This window comes from Larimichthys crocea, chromosome X (genome assembly GCF_000972845.2).
Source record: "Larimichthys crocea isolate SSNF chromosome X, L_crocea_2.0, whole genome shotgun sequence".
Lineage (NCBI taxonomy): Eukaryota > Metazoa > Chordata > Actinopteri > Sciaenidae > Larimichthys > Larimichthys crocea.
This window is the reverse complement of record NC_040020.1, coordinates 26,153,763-26,172,090: the sequence shown is the minus strand read 5'-3', so window position 1 is coordinate 26,172,090 and position 18,328 is coordinate 26,153,763. Positions and strand designations below refer to the sequence as shown.

Here is an 18,328-nt window from a genome sequence, read left to right as displayed (position 1 = left end):
CTCTGACAGTGTCAACAAAAACTGAAAAAGCTTTGTTAGAGTTTTTGGCAGAGTTGTTTTGGATTGTACAAATAAACCAATGAAGTGGTTTAGTCGGTGTATATAACTGATGTCAAACATTTAACAGCTTCATAAGGCAACAACTGGAATCCAGGTCCCTCCAAATTATAAAAGACTGTCAATCTGTGAAGAATAAACGTCTTTAATCTTGTATTTTGACCCTTTTGTAAGACTTCTTACCTCAACATCTAACAGGACTGCTGTCTGCAAAATATGCACCACCAAGTATGACTGCTGCTGCTGTGCCAGGTCACTTTATTCTGTCAACCGGGACTGATACTGCCATACCTCTGTGTACACTTATCAGTCACTCTCAATCCTCAGTCTTTCATATATTTGAAGTAGTGCAGTATATCCTATTTATATAGTACATTCATATTTACTTATGCAGTGATATTTCTTAAATACTTGTATATACTTGACACAACATTTTCACATTTATACAGTATATAGTACACTAAACAGTACACATATTCTATTATTTTATTTATATCACTTTATTTTTTTACTTAAAGGTCCAGTGTGTGGAATCTAATCAACTGAAAACTGTCACCGCTTTCTCTCGGTTCAAGCATGAAGGAGAAACTACAGTGTGTTTGGTTTGTCCCTTCTGGGCTGCTGTAGAAACAAAATGTCGGACTCCATGAAAGAGGACCCGCTCCCTCTGTAGATATAAAAAGCTCAAAGATGAAATAAACTTATTTTCAGCAATGAAAACATTATAAATATGATATTCATTTTCTGTCAATAGATACCCTTAAATGTTGTTAAAATGTTATTGTATTTTACATCATGAGTTTATTTTTATCCTTTATGTGTAGTGCTGTTACCACACTTGTTTTTTATTGTACTGTTGACCCCGTGTTAAGCTGCATATGAGAAATAAACCTGAAAACTGAGACTGAGATGAGGTTTCACGCCCTCACACACACACTTTGTAGTCTTTAAAGGCAAAGCAGATGTAAAAAACAATTGGAGAAGCCAAGATAAAAGATAATATATGCCCTAATGCATGTTTTCAGCTCGTTCTTGAGCTCTTTAATGTCACATTTCTCATTTTCCTGGCTGTTTCTGGAGGATCTAAACACAGAAACAGACATCTTATCCGGTCATCTAAATAAAAAAAAATTAACTCCACAGCTTGTTTTCCCTTTGGAGCACGTCCTCATTTGCGTGTTTCCTGCCTCTGCTCTCGGTGCATGTGTGGATTTCCATACAGGTCCGTCCTCGGCTCCAGCCCTCGTTTGACTGTCAAAGCAGGGGGCGGCGGGGCTCGCTTTCCCCGCCCTGCGCATCCCGCATCCAGTCGCTACCAGAGAGGAGCGCAGGGGAGTGCCCTGCGCCGCGGACACACGCAGCCTCCTCCTCCTCCTCCTCCTCCTCCTTTCTCCTCCTCTTCTTCTTCCTCTTCCTCCTGCCTGCACTGAAGCCGGACTCCTCTGCCGGGGAAACTCCACCGACTCTCAGCTGTTATTGTCGCTGTCACAGCCCCTGCCTGCATCCTCCATCAGCCGGCTGCACATTAAATCGACCAGCGCTCCTCTCCCGGTAGGCCTGACGGTAAGAGCTGTTGTTTGTGTGGGGGTGTTTTTTTTTTTTTTTTTTTAACGCGTTTCCATCCACATATAATCACGACACAACAACATTTGGATGGATGTTGTGATGCCACACAGTGAGCATTTATAGTCGCTTCATCCTCCTACACACTGATGTTCATGTCAAGAGAGATTTCATTTGGTGTAAAAAAAAAAAATGTGAGCCTGAAATATCTCTTTACTGCTGCTGAGTGATGGAGACTGATGTTACTGCAACACATTTGGAGGATGTTATAATTAAATGATGAAGGCCTTTACATAGAACAGCTGGCTCCAGCAGGATGGATGCTGGTGGAGGAAACCGGGCAGCCTACTTAGATCCATTAAAAAGATGGAGAGGAAGAGGAGGAGGAGGAGGAGGAGGAGGTGACGGAGGAGGGAGAGACAGTTTCCAATAGGGAGGACTAAAGTGATCCATGGTCGGCCTGAACTCTCATCTGGTCTCTCTCTCTCTCTTTCTTCCTGCCATATTGTGGTTTGTGGCAGGGTGGGGCAGAATTTATAATATGTAGAAATAAAATAGCAGCTGGTGTACTTTGATTTTTTTAAAAGAGCCAGAGATGTAAAGACAAACTGTATTTCCTCAAGTAGCGCAGTACAAATACCTTCAAATTGTACTTTAACTCCGTGATATTCATGGTACAGCTACGGTAACATCAAAACAAAGTGCCCCTCCTCCTCTACTTAACCTGAGCACTTTCATTTGGTGCTTTTTACTTTCACATTTATCTGAGTTACTATGCAAATATTTAGGAAGTAAACACGCAACCACTCTAAGTAGTCACAACCAAATAAGTCAAATACAACAGTGCTGTCACAAATCAGCTGGTTAAAACTGGTTAAGAGGTTGAATTAAAGGTCCAGTGTGTTAGATTTAGAGAGGGCTCTATTTACACAATATGCTTTGTATTCATTAGTGCATAATCGCCTGAAAACAAGAACAAGAAATGAGTTTTGTATAGTCCATCATGTTGAACCATCATGTTTCTACAGTAGACCAGACTGGAAAAAACTATTGTGCGCTTCACTGCCGCTGTAGTTTCTTCTTTGCGCCAGTGTAAAGCTGTTTACTCAGGTTGTGGTGAAGCAAAAGCAGGACAGCTTCCTCTGTGTACCTTGGCAAACTTTAATGTCCACTTCTCCCGCAGGAGAACGGAACACTGACAACGAACATGATACATCACACCCCAGTGTTTTCCTCATATCACTTACATTTAGTCATTTAGCAGGCGCTTTTATCCAAAGTGACTTACAGAGAAGGGAACAGTCAAGGTACGTCTTAAATGGGTAGCTTCTTCAGAGAAAGTAATCTCGGAAGAGCTTGGTCTTTTAAAAGGTAGAGAGGGACGCCCCTGCTCTGGTACGAACTGGTAGTAAGGGGATCAACAAACGAGAAAAGTTTGTTGGCAGAGCCAGGGCCGCTCATTGGAGGAGCGCAGCGGTCGTGAGGTGACGTATGCCTGTACAAGGGCGTTCAGGTAGGAAGGTAGGTTCACCAATCTTAACCATCACTTAGATTAAAAGGCAAGGTGTACCATCAAATATAGTTCCTGTTCTAAACTGTGCAACAAAATACAAATAATTATTAATGAATTTAAGTCGAATTTCTTACAAAACCTGAGAAAAATAATAATAACTAATAATAAAAATAATACATTAGGAAAGAGGTGGTGAAATAACTAATAATAAAAATAATACATTAGGAAAGAGGTGGTGAGGTGCGCCTAAATCCTACACACGAGCCGTGTGTACTTTAACTGTACGATGGTATTGGAGGTTTTGTCCATCTCTCCTTGTATAATGCAGCACAAACTGCATCCTCAAATTTAAACAAAAACATAAAATTCAGATTTATCACAGGACTGTTCCATCCGACCACCCGTTCTCTGTACTACCAGTGGTATGCAACTTCTCCGAAATAAATTAATTTATAAACATAAAACTACCAAATATGACAAAATCTCAAATGAAAATAAACTTTGAGATTGCTGAAATATCATTTAAAATAAGTTTTACTCTGATATCAGCCTGAGACGTCATCATGTTCATGTACGTAGCATTCAGAAGAGAGGAGGTAAAATGAATGCAGATCACGAGTAAGCATTTTCCACTAAATTAGCTCTGATTCTTGAACTGGTAACATTCAGGATTCAACAACAATCGACAATAACTAATGTTATGAAGAATAAGCAGCCGTCATAATGGTCGTTCTTGGAGAGCCTAATATTTCCTGAGGTGGTACACGGTGTAAAAGGTTTGAGAAACCCTGGATTAGACCACATTAATGTTATCTCAGTGTACATAATAAACTGCCAACTGAGTGTGTACAGTATATAAATACTTTGAAACATTATAATCTCTTGAGATTAGATTAATCACTGCAGATAAAGCTAAAAAACGTACATAAAAGCAGTTTGATTTCAGTATCAGAGACAAACTAAAACCTTTGAATTCCTACAAAATGTTGCGGGTTTTACATTTTCCTGCTTAATACTTAAAAACTTTTATTTTAGTACATTTTCAAATGACTTCAAAGGATATTCCTTATTTTTCTTTAGTTAACAAATCCCATGAAAAGACCAGAAACAACAATTAATGGATCCTTTTAGACGCAGACTGATGTATCCTATTAAACTAGGCGACATTCATTCATCACAACACTGTAGTTTATTTTAACCTAATCCCACACACACTAACCTGCTGCTGTACAGTAAATACTCACTAGAGCACCAAATGTGAATTAATCTGCTCATGTAAATATTCCCTGAACAAATGTAGTATTTTTGACTGACTGAGTAACATTCGCTGAAAGCTGCAGAGCCCAGCTATAAAATTACTTTAAAAAAAATCTATAAATAACTAACTAACTATAAATATGTGACCTGATTTTCCAGATTTACGACTTCAGTAGAAACCAAAGTGCTCTGGGCTGAGAGCCACCGACGGGGTAGGAAAGCTGGAAAGTATTGAGATACGGATTTATTATATTTCTGCTTTTGGTCTTTTTATGGGATCTGTTGGTGGTAAGAAAAGTTTGATCCAAAGTTACGCTTTGTGCACAAGTAGACCACTTCTACATCGAAGTTCAAAACATTTCCTAAAAGTCATTCACCAGTAGAAGTACTGACACTTAAGCAGTTCTTTATTTGAAAGCTACTCACAGCTACATATGGTCTCAATGAATGGGTCAGCTTGGCATTTTGACAGTCACTACTCTAATATGAATATATCCTATTAACCACTTCCTCTGTGGTCAGTGAACCATCTGCTCTATATAAAAGTGTTTTTTTTAAAAAGATATTGTCATAAATCTCTCAAACAGAGCAGTGGAGCATCCAGGCATCATTGCCGATTTTTAGATTAGCTGGAAGGCGGGAGAGAGAGGCAGGACTGCCAACATGAACCAGAGTTTGAACTTCAAACCGGCTCTTCAGAAACCTGTGGGTGACATTAAGCCTACGCCATCCATTCTTTATGCCGTCAGTGGTCACAACCAGTAGACATTTGCAAGTAGACGCTGCTTAGATTTAAGGGTGTCACAAGCTGAAAGGGCCGAAATAAGAAATAGTGACGTCCTGATTGTATAATAACACAAAATTACAGTTTGTCCAGCTCTATTCTTCTCTGTCCAGAAGTAAAATTTAATTAGATATCTACTATATCTACTCAAGTGAAAGCAGAATTAAAGACAATTAAAAACTGAATGGCTCTTTTACAACGAAACATGATTATTTTTTCTATTTTATTTCCACTTGTGTTTTAATGCAACATCTGTGTGTTTGAATTCTTAATCTACTCGAGCTTCAATCTGTTGTTTTTTTTTCTGTGTGTGTGTGTGTGTGTGTGTGTGTGTGTGTGTGTATAGCAGTAGCATCATGGAGGAGTTAGACGTCCCACAGATGAGGAGGGAAGTGGAAAGCCTTCAGTATCAGCTGGCAATCAACAGAGAGAAATCCTCCATCACCGTTACTGAGTGTGTACCACCCCACCCCCACATACACACATACACCCAAAAGCTGTCTTCAAGTATCGTGTATCAGATTCCTGCTCACAGTGTGTGTGTGTTTTTTTTTTGTTTTTTTTTGCAGACTGGTGAAGTGGATCGAGGGTTGTGTTTGTGAAGATCCATTTCTGAACCCGGAGCTGATGAGAGCCAACCCCTGGGTTGAGAAGGGCAAATGTGTGATCCTCTAATGATCACACACACATACACATACACATACACATACACATACACATACACATACACATACACATACACATACATCGACTTAGGTCACTTTTGGGGGCATTACAAAGACTTTCATTCATTTCCTGGACGGTTATCCGAACCCCTACTTGTACCTTAACCTGAACCAGGGACCCAAGAATCCACTTTTTGCCAGTTGGGGACTTTGATTGTTCTTTTATGATTATATGTGATAAATAATAGGTTCAATTCAATTGGCTTTTGTCCCCAATTGGACAGCCATCCCCAGTTAACTGGTCTTTAGTCTGAGATGTGTCCCCGAAGGTTTCCCAAGTCCTCTCTCACACACACACACACACGATCATGGGTGCATATAAACTAAAGAAACACACACACACTCCACCAACTGCACTAACTCACTTATTTACCCTCTCTAGCTCTATTTCTCTCTCCCTCACATGCACGCACACACACACACACACACACACACACACATTATTGCTATTATCATGTCTATTTATTGGGAGACTCCTGAATGCTTTTAATTTATGTCCAGACTACTGTGTGTGTGTGAGTGTACAGCACTGAGTAGCTTTCTAGAAGTTTGATTTGATGGACTGCTGAGAAATGTTCAACAACACGTTTTTATTGGCTCTTTACACTGTCAATCAAAATAAAGACTTTTGAATTTAACAGCTGGAATACTGGATTCATTCAGAGGTTTACATTTAACACAGGACAAAGAGTGTGTGTGTGTGTGTGTGTGTGTGTGTGTGTGTGTGTGTGTGTGTGTGTGTGTGTGTGTGTGTGTGTGTGTGTTTCAGGGGTTACAGTAGTTCTCTGATGTAGACATTTCGTCTGACAGCATTGGACATGCCCTCGTTGAACCGGAACCACACGTCACTGTTACCCACCGCCGTTCCCATGCAAAGAACCGCACACTTCTCACCTACAGAGATGGGAAAAGAGCATTTTTCTTAATTAACTGATTGGTCTATAAAATCCAGTCACTTTTCTAAATAAACTCCAAATATCTTTTATTATCACAGAAAACCAGAAATTATTCACATTTTAACTGGAATCAGCGAGTTTCTGACATTTTAGCTTGAACTGATGATTGAAGAGAATTGCCACTGATTAATTTGATCAACTAACTCAGCTCTAGTTCAATCATTTAAAGTGATAATGTGAGGATTTACAGCTCATTTGTTGTTTTTTTTCAAAATAAGAAAATGGAAGACATCAACTTTGGCTCTGGGAAATTCTGACATTTTACAGACTTAACAGTTAATTGAATAACTAATAATAATAATCAGCTGGAGCAATGACATAATACAATAAAGTAACATTGTAACCAGCTCCACAGTAATGGAGTTTGGAGGTAGTTTGGTTACAAATCTGCATCTGTAGGATTATATGTGATGGTTAAACTAAACTGAGTTGAATACAACAAACCACAGCAAAGAAGTGTGAGAAGACGGTAACAACATGCTCCTCCAAGTATGTTTTGATGTCGCGTCATGAAACATGTCAAATGGCCGCATGCAAGTTTGGTGACACTCCAGGTGACCAACAAGGTAATCAGGACGCGGGATTCAGAGCTGTGCCTGTTTTAGCCGGCCGACGTTGTTCCTGCTTTGTCCTAAAAACAGCCACAGCTCTGTGTTTCCACCCCAATTACCCCGCTGATTAATTATGTGAATGCTTTCAGGAAGGTTAGTGATTTTAATGGGTCCGTGTTTAATTGCCACAACCACAGAGTGCTGAATTTGGGCCTGTGTTACCAAGTAAATAAAAATGTACAATAAGAGGATTTATAAAGCCTGTTGAAAGGAACAAGTTGCAGTGTTTGTTATACATGTAGTATATGGGAAATACTGTATATAAACAAACACCTGGCTGCCTGTTACTGGATATTATAAAAGAAGCCACAGAGGGAAATGTTATATGCTTTTTCCGAAGCTGTATGCAAAGTGGAAACGCTGTTTTCAAAGTATTTATCGCAGGTAGCCGTGTTAGAGGAGAGAGAACAAGCTACTGAAATTCTGTTCAAGACCTCTATTGTTTATGCAAATGTGCTATTTTGGGTGTGGGGCTGCGATGAATCGGAACACAGTAGTCACGTTTGTTTCCAGTCACACAAAAAGCTACTGCCAAGCCAAAGCACAGCAACTACCCTCCAAACTTTTATGAAGGTTTCTGGAGCTACGACGACTAAAATAACTTGTGGCAAATTTAGGCGGTTATACTCATTTCATTACATACGTGAAACATGAGGATTGTTTATTCTCCTGGCTGGTGTCCAAATATAATAAAGGAGGCTGTAGATCAGGCATAGCCAGTCTTTTATGTTGCTAATAGAAATATGATATTACCAACATTATGGTGGGAAAATGCAGGTGCTGTTGACAGTCCAGATCTCCTGGATACAGTCTGCCACAGGAGCTCTAAATTAGACCTGTTACATAACACACATCAGTGTACCTCCGGTGTGTTCAGACCTGATGTACCTCGAGGCGTTTTTCTTTTCTTCCCCCTGTTCTCAAAGGAGTTTGGTTAAATGAAGCAACACTAATGTCGCACAGTACCTGTGTCTGAGGACGGCTGCGGTCTCTGAGGTTTGGGGGCAACAGCTCGACCAAAGAAGTCCACCTCCGGCTACAAAACACAAAACACAGAGTGACGAGGAAGGTGAAGTTTAATCTGGAAGTTTGTGAAACGTTGTCCTCGACAACGAGGTCAGTAACAATGGGCAATCACATGAATGAATGCACGCACAGGCGCGCTCACACACACACACCTCTCATTAACCTCATTTCCCTGTTTCACCATCAGGGACTGGAACCCAGTGGCTTCTCATTATCCTCATTTCTGCCCTCTAGAGGCTCACGCTCTCTCCATCACTCTATTACTGAACTATTATAACACTGCAGCTCACCCACTGAGGTTTTGGTGTTCAGTTGCTGGCTGCTCCCTCTCTGGCTCCACCTACAGTCATCCACTAACACATACAGTACTGGTAGAAACAATGTGCTACTTCCCCAGTTAATAAGGAGCTCAAAAGAACCACCAAAATACCAATTTCTACACAGTGTTGCTTTAAATTTCATCACTGCCCACTGCCTAGGTTATGGTTGTGGTAATGTAATGTCCTCCTAAGTGCGTTGCGTGCCTCACCCTGGTCTCCACTGTGGTCTGTTTGACGATGTTCTCCAGCCTCTGCTGATGGTTCCTGGTTGGTTTGGGACCGGCTTGGGTCTTTTTTTCTTCCTCTTTCTGCGTCACACGGACAGAGCAGATTATTAACACATTAGATTATTAACACACGGTGACCTAAATGTCTACAGGCTGCTCTGCACAGTATATACAACAACCCCACGGTCTGTCAGGTTGAACATGTGGAGTATTTGAAGTCTCACCGCTGCAGGGTTTCGTTGCAGCATCAGCTGCTCGGCTCTCCTCATCTTCTCTTGCTCCATCTCTCTGCTGATGGTTTGTTTGGCCTGATACGTCAGCTGACGACGCGGAGGCAGACCTGGGTACCTCACCACCTCCTCGACGCGCCTGCGAAACGTACACAGGCTCAGTAAACAGCTGTACACAAACGCCAAGAGACACACATAGATTAAACACACACTCATAACGGCGACGAGCTGACACAGAGGTGAACCCTGTTGGATGTCAAACAAACTGACAAAATGCTTCCACTTTTGGTGCCATGGTTCATGTTTGCCAGAATAAAACCCTGAATCTGTCATCCTCTAAAACCTTAATCCTCTTACCGCTGATCTCCATCTCTCTGCAACACACACACACAGACATGCCAGTAAACTCTCATTTATGTTGTATTTACATCTATGATTGAATCAGATAAATCCAGTCTGTGTGACTGTGAGCTATTTATTGCAAGTTATCATGACAAAATGTGAGTCGGAGCTACAGAAAAACAGTCGATGAAATGAAACAGTGGCTCAACTCTTGCCTTTAACATGATGGATTATACAACATGCAGCTAATATTAAGTAGTTTAACATCTGGCTAACATAATCACAGTGTCTGTTTAGTCATTACAGCTGAAAGCACCAACAACCACATCATCTATAATATCCAAATCAGTGTTTTACTAAAAGTTACATATAATGTACTCACTTAAGTAACTTCAAATAACATTTATTTAACTTACATGTATCTCTGTTTTAAGTGTTAGATTCATTTCTGAAAACATTCACATTCATTCTTGGATCAGGATACAAATATTATTGAAAACATAGGAGCGACAGCACTGAGAATAATCTACACCACACCAGAGATAAAACTCCAACATTAAAGCACATTATTAAATTAAATGAATTGGCTCATTTGTAATAAATGAAGTGAATTCTCTTAATCCTTCCTGCTCTTTTCTCTTCTGAAAACCAGGCGACAATAACTCTGTCACAGTCTGACCAATCAACAACAGTGTCCAAAGTCCAGTCCAAATAATCCTGTCGGCCGTCGGTGTACCCGCTGTCTGTAATGTTAAATGTTTATATCCACAGTCGTGTTTCTCCGTGAGGTTTCAAAGAGTGGTGTTGTGGTGAGCTAGAGATGGAAGGTACAGGAAGGTGTAGATCAGTAGAAGCAGCAGTAGAGCCAACACTAGAGGCAGGCACCAGTCGTTGGTTACCAGGACCTGGTCACAGCGAGCCTGCAGGAGGGAGCCACGCTGGGCTCTTGTCCGCTCCGCGACCTGGGCCGGCATGGCTCAAATGCACGGCTAATTATGTCATTTTACCAAACACCAGAGAAGCGTAACAGTTGTCCTCTGGAGTCACAAAAAAAATGAAGGTCCAAGATGACCAAAAGTCTCCCGAGTTAAAGTGTAGCCCGAGTTTGAACCATTTTTAAACACGCTTCGATGTTTCAGGTTATTTCCTTCACCGACCACATTTTCCCATCCATTCATCTGTCCACCCGTCCACCAGTGAGGCTTTGCAGCTTGCTACTCTGCTTGCCTCTCACACCACGACCATCACACAAACACACACACACACACACACACACCAGGTGTTAAACGGATTACTCTCTAAGCCTCCATCGAGAGAACCACGGCGTGGACAAGACCAGTGACCTTCAACACCCCAGAAACACACATCTGCTCTGCATGTGTTCACATGTAACATACAGTGTGTGTGTGTGTGTGTGTGTGTGTGTGTGTGTTTGTGTACTCACGGTTCCAGCATGTATGTGTACTGTCCCTCTGGCGTGCGGTCCTGCCTGTATGAGAGGTTGTACGCCAACATGGTGTCTATCAGCTCATGCATCTGCTCCTTCTCTCTGCTGCTGAACAGCTGAGGATTCACCTGGAAGAAACACACACAGGTTTTTTGTTTTCATCAGGTCCATACGTGATAAAATGATGCAGGGTTTCCAGTTCCTACATATATGCACAGACACATACGTAGGTAAACTGTACATGCTTTTACGTACAGGCCGTAGTTTGGGACAGATGATGTCAAGGAGCAGTGTGAGCATATCAAGGGTCAGGCTCTGCTGGCTAATCCTCGTTCTGACGCATGCTGGGATGTCAGCCAACATGGTGGACAAGGCGTTCTTGCTGCTGAGGAGCCGGGAGGAGGCCTGGAGAGAAGACAGTAATGAGTCAGCGATAAAAATCTCAGTTGTGGTCCCTTATTGAATTTGTCTTCTTTCAATATGATGTGAAACTGTCGGTTTGCAACACAGTGGTGCACGCAGTTGATTTGCACCTCGTGCTGACTGTGGGGATAGCTGATGCGGGGCACGTGCGTGTGGGCAAACAGGAAGTGGAATGTGATGGACAGGAAGGGCAGGTATCTCATCAGGGAGAAGTTCTGCCCGTGCATGATCACTTGATTGAGCCTGTCTGAGAACGACAGCCAGTCCAGAGCCTCACACACACTCTGCAGGTTGGGGTCCCTCACACGCATGGACAGAAAATTGTCATACAGACCCTGAAGGAAAGCGAGAGAGAGACGCTGAGCCTGATTTCAGATGTAAGACATCACAGTGTAACGTTTCATGAATATATCGATTAACTGTTGTTCAGAATATCTCAGTTAAACATGGGTTTCAGTGAGTTCATTACCTGAGAAACCTTTTCGTACTCTCCACTAGACATAGCCAAGTGTAAAATGTGCTGAAACCGCTGAGCTCCGCCTCCCGACCCCGGTGCCTCCTCAAACCCCTCACCGATACGTTTCCTGATAGAGAAAACTTGAAGTTAGTTAGGAGCCAAGAAGCAAAGACGCGTAACATAAGACTAACATAAGATTTTCTGACCGTCTCCTCTTTTCATTCATGCTCACAGATCAAAGATTTGTTATATAAGTCTGACAGAGAGTGAGAGAAACTAACATATATACAGTTCTTGCTCTGCACTCTGCACTGGTGTGACCATGGAGCTACTTCATGACATGACTACTAAAGAACTCTTTTCTTCTGTTTACTAAATCACAAACAGAGGTCTGTAGGGTTCGCTGAGCTAAATCTAAGACTTGGAATTTAATTTAATACCCAGTGAAGACTGAAGCATAATAATGAAAACCAGTAGGGATGATAAGGCCTGAAATTATAAATCAAATGCATGAATTTAAGTTTGACATTTGTATCTCACTTCCCAGCAGTTAACAGTAACAATAATTCCTAAAAATATCTTTGAATACAACCTGGACCTGGACAAGCAGCAAAAAACGTAATGATTTATTAACTGATTTAAAAATATATATTATTAACTTAAAGACACCTGTTTTACATCAGGTCGGAGGTCTGAGGTCTTTAGTTTCTGCTAAAAATGACATTTTATAACTTAAGTTACTGCAGAAAAGTCAAAAAAATTAAAATAAAATACTTATCTATCTATAAAAGTTATAAAGTAAACAGATTTTCTATTTCTGAAGAATGAAATCAAAGCTTTTTAGGACCTACAGATGACATGAAATATGGTTTTAAATTTCCCTGCTGGTGTCCACAGTGAATTCAAACAGTTGGAGCATAAATCTCTTCCTCAGAAACTTCCTCAGAAACTGAAAAAAGGTTTCAGCATCCAGAAAAACATTTACAACTTCATGGCAGACTCCAAAAAAAGACACTAAAGTACCGTTTTGTACGCTGTAACTGGAAGATCTCCTGCCACAGATGGAACAAGCCTTTGTTCTGGTCCTTCTGCCCCACAGAGATACACTGGATGGTCTTGATGTCCACTTTCTTGTGGCCACGACCGTGAAGGAACTGACAAGAACACAGTGTGTGATATATTTGTACTGCACACCACTGCACTGCTCATGCAAACAGACAGACTGTCCTTCACAGTGCAGCCACCCCACCTGTAGTGTGTTGATGCAAGACCTGATGTCGTTGTCCGTCTTCTCACACAGTGACATCAGGGTGCCCGTGTCTGCCTTCATACCCTGCCGGAGTGAGATCTGCAAAGAAAAACTCAACGTAAACACAGACTGTTTGTGTGTTCGCATGTGTTTGTGTGCCGTGTGTGTGAGCTGACCTCTCCCAGTCTTTGTGCGAGGCGGGAAGGCTGAGTCTGGGGGAAAGTCAGGAGGAAGGCCTGCTGCCTGAGAGGTCGGAGAGCTGGAACATAACTGAAAGGAAAGAGAGGTGATCAGACAATATTTAGCGATTAACTATACTACAACAAAAATCTACAATTTACAATTTGATGCTGCTGCTAAACATCACAGTCGCTCTCTTACAGGTCGTTACAGATGCAGATGATTGGTCGAAGCAGGATGGACTCCTTCTTCTTTTTCTTCTTCGCAGTCTCACCCGCCTCCCCGCCGTGTCCGTCTTTCCTGTTCAGAGTTGCTAACAGAATGTTGATTGCGGCCTGTCGTACGCCACAGATGAAGAAATAAAATATATGAATAAGTTTGACCAATGCAGTCAAGGATATTTGGTTTTGCCTTTTTGAAAAATGATTTTAAGTGTCGAGAATGTACCGCAGGAGCTCCATCAATCTCATCAATGATAAGGCAGTTCGGTCTCTCATTGGCTCCTAAAACTGATTTCATCTGTGTTGCGGTGTCGATGCGTTTCTGGAAAACCTCTGCGCTGCGATCATCGCTGCAAAAACATCAACAGTACCAATGAAGTCACGACAGGAGGACTTTAATTATTAGTCAGTTTTAATTTGCTTCGTCTAACCTGGCATTGATTTCCACCACGTTGTACCCAGCATGCTTTGCTATGATATGAGCCAAGGTGGTCTTCCCCAAACCTGGAGGACCAGACAACAACGCCACCTAGAGAAAAAACAAAATAAATTATATCTTGTTTATCGGACTCAGAGTCATTAAACTGAAACTGTACCAACTATGTGATTACTTTAAATTTGGGTCTTTTGTACTGGTCCAGCTCGGCCTCCAGCAGCTCCTCAGTCACTTCAATCTTGCTCTTGAAGCGATTTTGATTTTGATTGGGTTGATTGGGTTTGAATGAGTTTTGGTTGGTAGCTTGTCTGTCAGACCGGACAGGGCGAGACTTCCTCTCTCTTCCGAAGACAACAGTGTCCCAAAGTTTCAACCATTTGAGCAGACAGCGGTTGGTAAACTGCAACGAAACAGTCACACAGAACACGTCAGTGTTGGACTTTCATTCATGTGGAGTCTGTACATAGACGTGGTCGTGAAGTTATACAGAAACATCGTTTACATCATCACTGAGAAGCTCTGTGTAGTGTCGGGGAGAAAATCTGTCCACCCAGAGCCGAGACGTTTGTCCCTCTGCGTCTTCGGGATCATCGTTCTCTTTATCTTCTCTGCTTTCAGGCTCGGTAAACACATCGTTCACACTGCTGGAATATGACACAAGTCAGAAGTTTAAATCCACGTCAAGCCTGGAATCAGATTTCTGATATGTGATGCACAGGTGGGGTGTTACCTGGCCAGCAGCTCTGTAAGACGCTGAGATTCTTCCACAACCTGATGGTGACGCTGCATAATTTCGAAGAAAGAGAAGAATTGAACCAAATTTGCAACTTAAACAGTCTCAGATCTTATGCATACAAAATATGTGCACCTGTTGATACATTTTTTTGTAGTGCTAAATACATTTTTTATATGATAGATACTATACATCCATAAATCAAAATGAATTACTGTGTAAAGTGTCACTGATATATTTAACTCCAGTGCTAAAATTATAAGATGAAACCATATTTTTTTTATAAATCATTTAATAATTTGAATAGAATTTTGATTTATAGGCAAACATTTACTCATTATAAGATCAGCTTGTCAGTTTTCTGGATGCAGTTCAGTTCTTTGTTTGAAGTATTGTGTATTATTCACTGTATTTGGCTGATCATATTCAAATGTCTGGATTTAGGGAAACTAATGAAGCACACAGGATTACAGTGTGTATATTAGCACAGCCTATTTGTCAGATTTTACACACACACATAACAACCTCTTGACTGACTCACCCTCTCTGCCTCTTGTTCTCTCAACACACCTACTGGCACCGCCAGCAGCCCCAGTGAACCCTGGGAGTTTGGCACCATTCTGGAGTCGACCATCTGGAGAAAGACATGCAAAGAAATATAGAAATATAGACACTGGACACCAGATGCATGTACGCTGGGGATGAACCATGTATTTGAAACATTCAGCATCACAGGTGAGGAGTTTAACCTTTGTCCCGGTGTCCTCTTTTTGTTTGAGGTAGACTCGACTCCCTGATGAGTCTGTCACAGTGATGTACTCTCCCTCTAAAGGAGGTCGCCTCAGCACATGCAGTGATGCTGGCGCCGCTGAGGGAGGTCGCCTCGGTGTCTCTGGGATTGCAGCAAAGCCGCTGATATCCAACACAGCCGGTGTAGACCTAAAACACACAAACATGTTCTGTTGTATCGAGAATCAAAAGGCTGCAATTAAAAATGATTTGTAATCTATTGGTTTGTTTTAAACCAATGTTATGTCTGTAACTCTCAACAATCAAAAATGCCAAATTTATTGAAATCATCATCATATAAAAAAGACAAAAAAAAAGCAAAACGTCAGATTTGACAGCAAATGTTTGGTATTAACACTTGATATATTAGTTTCTTGATAATTAGGTTAATGATTAAAAGGAATAAAATTGTCATCTGCAGATTTTCTGTAATAAAATAACCGACTAAATCATTTCAGTATCAAAACAAGGTGTTCCTGATTAAAATGTGCTTAAAAATCACAAGAAAGACAAAATTTAAAAAGGTAAATAACAAAAAGATGCTTCAGTAGTCTACACAGGTGATGGGTTACCTGCTGCAGATCTTATTGATCCAAACAGGTCCTTTTGTTTCTTTATAAATAGTACATTACCATGTTTCATCCTTGTGACGCATTGCTTTTAAAGTGTTGCTTCTTTGTGTGTGATTTGAGGCTTCAAACATGTTGATGTTTTTTTGTTCTCCCATTTTTACTTTGGGCTCCTCTAGGCTTTCTCTCCTTTATGAAGCATCTGTCAAGTGATGCTGTGTGTGCAGACACAATAAAAACGCAAAAAGATCTAATGCACAAAGCGCCCTTTCCCTCACATTGTGTTTAACACCGGCCCATGCATCCCTCCTACCTGACGGTGTGAGATGGTTCATACTGCTCCGGAGAGGACGGCGGTGTGATATCATCACTTTGTGACGGGGCTTTGCTCTCCTGAGTCTCCAGAGAGTTGAAAAGTCGCTTTACCACCCCTGCATCCTGCTTCTGTCGCTTCGCCTTTGGCGCTGCAAGGACAAAAATCAGACTCGGGGCACAAACTTACAACACCAAATGAACACAACAAGGACAAAACATTTGTGAACTCACTGGTGGGCTGATCATCCAGCAGGTGCTGTACGTCAGAAATGTCGTTTCCCTGCTTGGAGTTCCCTGCGCCAATTAATGTCGAAGTAATTATTAATGAATAGAAAAATAACTGATAATGCGTTAGGTATTTGTTTTACTCTTCAGTCAATCAGCCTGCCTAATTAATGCATTTAATTAATGCATTTCAAACCATCAGTTGTGTTCAGAGGCAGCATTAGCATTCAGCCTAATTTACAACTGTAATAATCCATATTATGACAAGAACTGCTCAAATAAGCAAGTAAAGACAATCCTTCATTACTTTAAGAGACGATGGTCAGTCAGTCCTTAAAATGTCTTTGAATGTGTCTTCAAAACAGATTAGATCCGATTCAAAGAGCAGACACATCTCTCAGGAGTCACGCAACTCAAGTAAGACAACACCTGTATGAACTTTTAAATGTAAAAACGCATCATTAAAAACATCTAAATGTCAAAGAGCAGACACCTCTCAACTGAGGAGACTGCGTGAATCAGTAAGTACTACAAAGAAAGCACGACTGATGGAAACCAACAAGAAGAAAGATAATCTGTTCACCGGTCTGTCGAGTCAGAGAAGGTGACAGGATGTTTATCTACATGTGTGTAAACCACAGCATTCTGCAGGGACCTCTGGTTTGCACTTAGTTGGGACTAATATGTGTTTTTCCAACATGACAATGACCCCAAACACACCTCCACAGGGTTTATATAAGAGCTCCTCTAACCAAGACAGAGAGTGATGGAGCCTAACCTCCACGATCACCCAACATAAACCCAGGTGAGTGAAGGAAAAGCAGCCAACAAGTGCTCAGCACATATGGAAACTCATAACAGGGGACTACCCTGATGATTATATGAGTATATATTTATATAAATAAAAGTAAGATTTAAAGTGGGAACTCACAAAAACAGAGACAGAGACAACAGGAAGTTCAACAGTGAGAGGTCTGGAGATTATTATTACAGTTCAAACTCGAGTCTGCTGTTATATGAATATGTGTTTAATTCAAAAGTCTGTTAGCGAGATACAAAGTCCTCACCCTCCATCTGAGCCAGCACCTCCAGCTCGTCGGCGAACTGGTCCTCGAAGTCGTCCTCCACCCCGAACATCTCGTCATACTCGTCCATGTCGGCCGGGACACGGAGGTTAGTTCAGTCTGAGGACACTCTGAATAATGTCTTCATAAATGTCTTCATAAATGTCTCCAGCAGACAAACTGACGGAGCTGATTTCCCGGCAATTTTTGTGTTGTCATGTACTACTTCCGGGTGACGCGAGTCCTCCGTCCTCTGATTGGCCTGTGAGTTTCCCATCACGCTGAAGGTGGCGCCAAAGGAAAGAGCGTGTTTACGTCGAGGTTTACGTCTATATATTGTGTTTATATATACTGTATATACAAATACATTTAAAGTAAAATAAAATCAAGACAACATGAAATAAAATGTCTTGTAAACGTGTTATCTACTAAATACAGGAAGTATCATTCACCTTAGCTATTAAGATGTAAACCATATATACCTATATAATAATCTCTATCTAGATATATTCTATATATATATTGTAATTTTTGTCATCTTTTATTGCTAGACTCTTAATTTGCTTTTATAATTTTATTTTTTTTTCAATAAATCACATGTCAAATGTC

General features: G+C 41.1%; 2 protein-coding genes across 7 annotated transcripts; one reads left to right on the top strand and one right to left on the bottom strand.

The window, feature by feature from the left end:
* The first annotated feature begins 1,363 nt into the window (after window positions 1-1,363).
* Window positions 1,364-6,537, top strand: gng13a (guanine nucleotide binding protein (G protein), gamma 13a). 3 transcript variants are annotated; one of them, XM_010744614.3, is made up of 3 exons: window positions 1,364-1,608; window positions 5,521-5,628; window positions 5,744-6,537. In XM_010744614.3, the coding sequence occupies exons 2-3, from the start codon at window positions 5,531-5,533 to the stop codon at window positions 5,847-5,849; spliced, it is 204 nt and encodes a 67-aa protein (XP_010742916.1). In that variant the 5' UTR covers window positions 1,364-1,608; window positions 5,521-5,530; the 3' UTR covers window positions 5,850-6,537. The 3 variants fall into 3 exon arrangements, with proteins under 3 accessions (XP_010742916.1, XP_027138664.1, XP_010742915.1); XM_027282863.1 differs by having other exon boundaries at window positions 1,364-1,620; window positions 5,524-5,628; XM_010744613.3 differs by having other exon boundaries at window positions 1,367-1,620.
* chtf18 (CTF18, chromosome transmission fidelity factor 18 homolog (S. cerevisiae)) lies at window positions 6,244-17,960 on the bottom strand. Of its 4 annotated transcripts, XM_027282862.1 has the most exons (23): window positions 17,723-17,959; window positions 16,662-16,724; window positions 16,429-16,579; window positions 15,507-15,696; window positions 15,299-15,391; window positions 14,755-14,807; window positions 14,527-14,668; window positions 14,200-14,424; window positions 14,020-14,117; window positions 13,815-13,938; window positions 13,569-13,702; window positions 13,364-13,457; window positions 13,188-13,286; window positions 12,962-13,092; window positions 11,951-12,065; window positions 11,592-11,816; window positions 11,314-11,463; window positions 11,056-11,186; window positions 9,264-9,408; window positions 9,022-9,120; window positions 8,433-8,502; window positions 6,644-6,793; window positions 6,244-6,589 (listed from the first exon to the last, which is right to left on the bottom strand). In XM_027282862.1, the coding sequence occupies exons 1-22, from the start codon at window positions 17,808-17,810 to the stop codon at window positions 6,672-6,674; spliced, it is 2,742 nt and encodes a 913-aa protein (XP_027138663.1). In that variant the 5' UTR covers window positions 17,811-17,959; the 3' UTR covers window positions 6,244-6,589; window positions 6,644-6,671. The 4 variants fall into 4 exon arrangements, with proteins under 4 accessions (XP_027138663.1, XP_019125344.2, XP_019125342.2 ...); XM_019269799.2 differs by having other exon boundaries at window positions 6,244-6,793; window positions 14,527-14,665; window positions 17,723-17,960; XM_019269797.2 differs by having other exon boundaries at window positions 6,244-6,793.
* Window positions 17,961-18,328: the final 368 nt, after the last annotated feature.

Coding starts and splice junctions, on each gene's coding strand:
- gng13a (XM_010744614.3), top strand. CDS start 5,531: ATGGAGGAGTTAGACGTCCCACAGATGAGGAGGGAAGTGGAAAGCCTT. Junction 5,629..5,743: donor TCCTCCATCACCGTTACTGA/GTGTGTACCACC, acceptor TTTTTTTTGCAG/ACTGGTGAAGTGGATCGAGG.
- chtf18 (XM_019269797.2), bottom strand. CDS start 17,810: ATGGACGAGTATGACGAGATGTTCGGGGTGGAGGACGACTTCGAGGAC. Junction 13,458..13,568: donor ATCTGCATCTGTAACGACCT/GTAAGAGAGCGA, acceptor CTTTCCTTTCAG/TTATGTTCCAGCTCTCCGAC. Junction 11,187..11,313: donor TCTGTCCCAAACTACGGCCT/GTACGTAAAAGC, acceptor TGTTTCTTCCAG/GTGAATCCTCAGCTGTTCAG.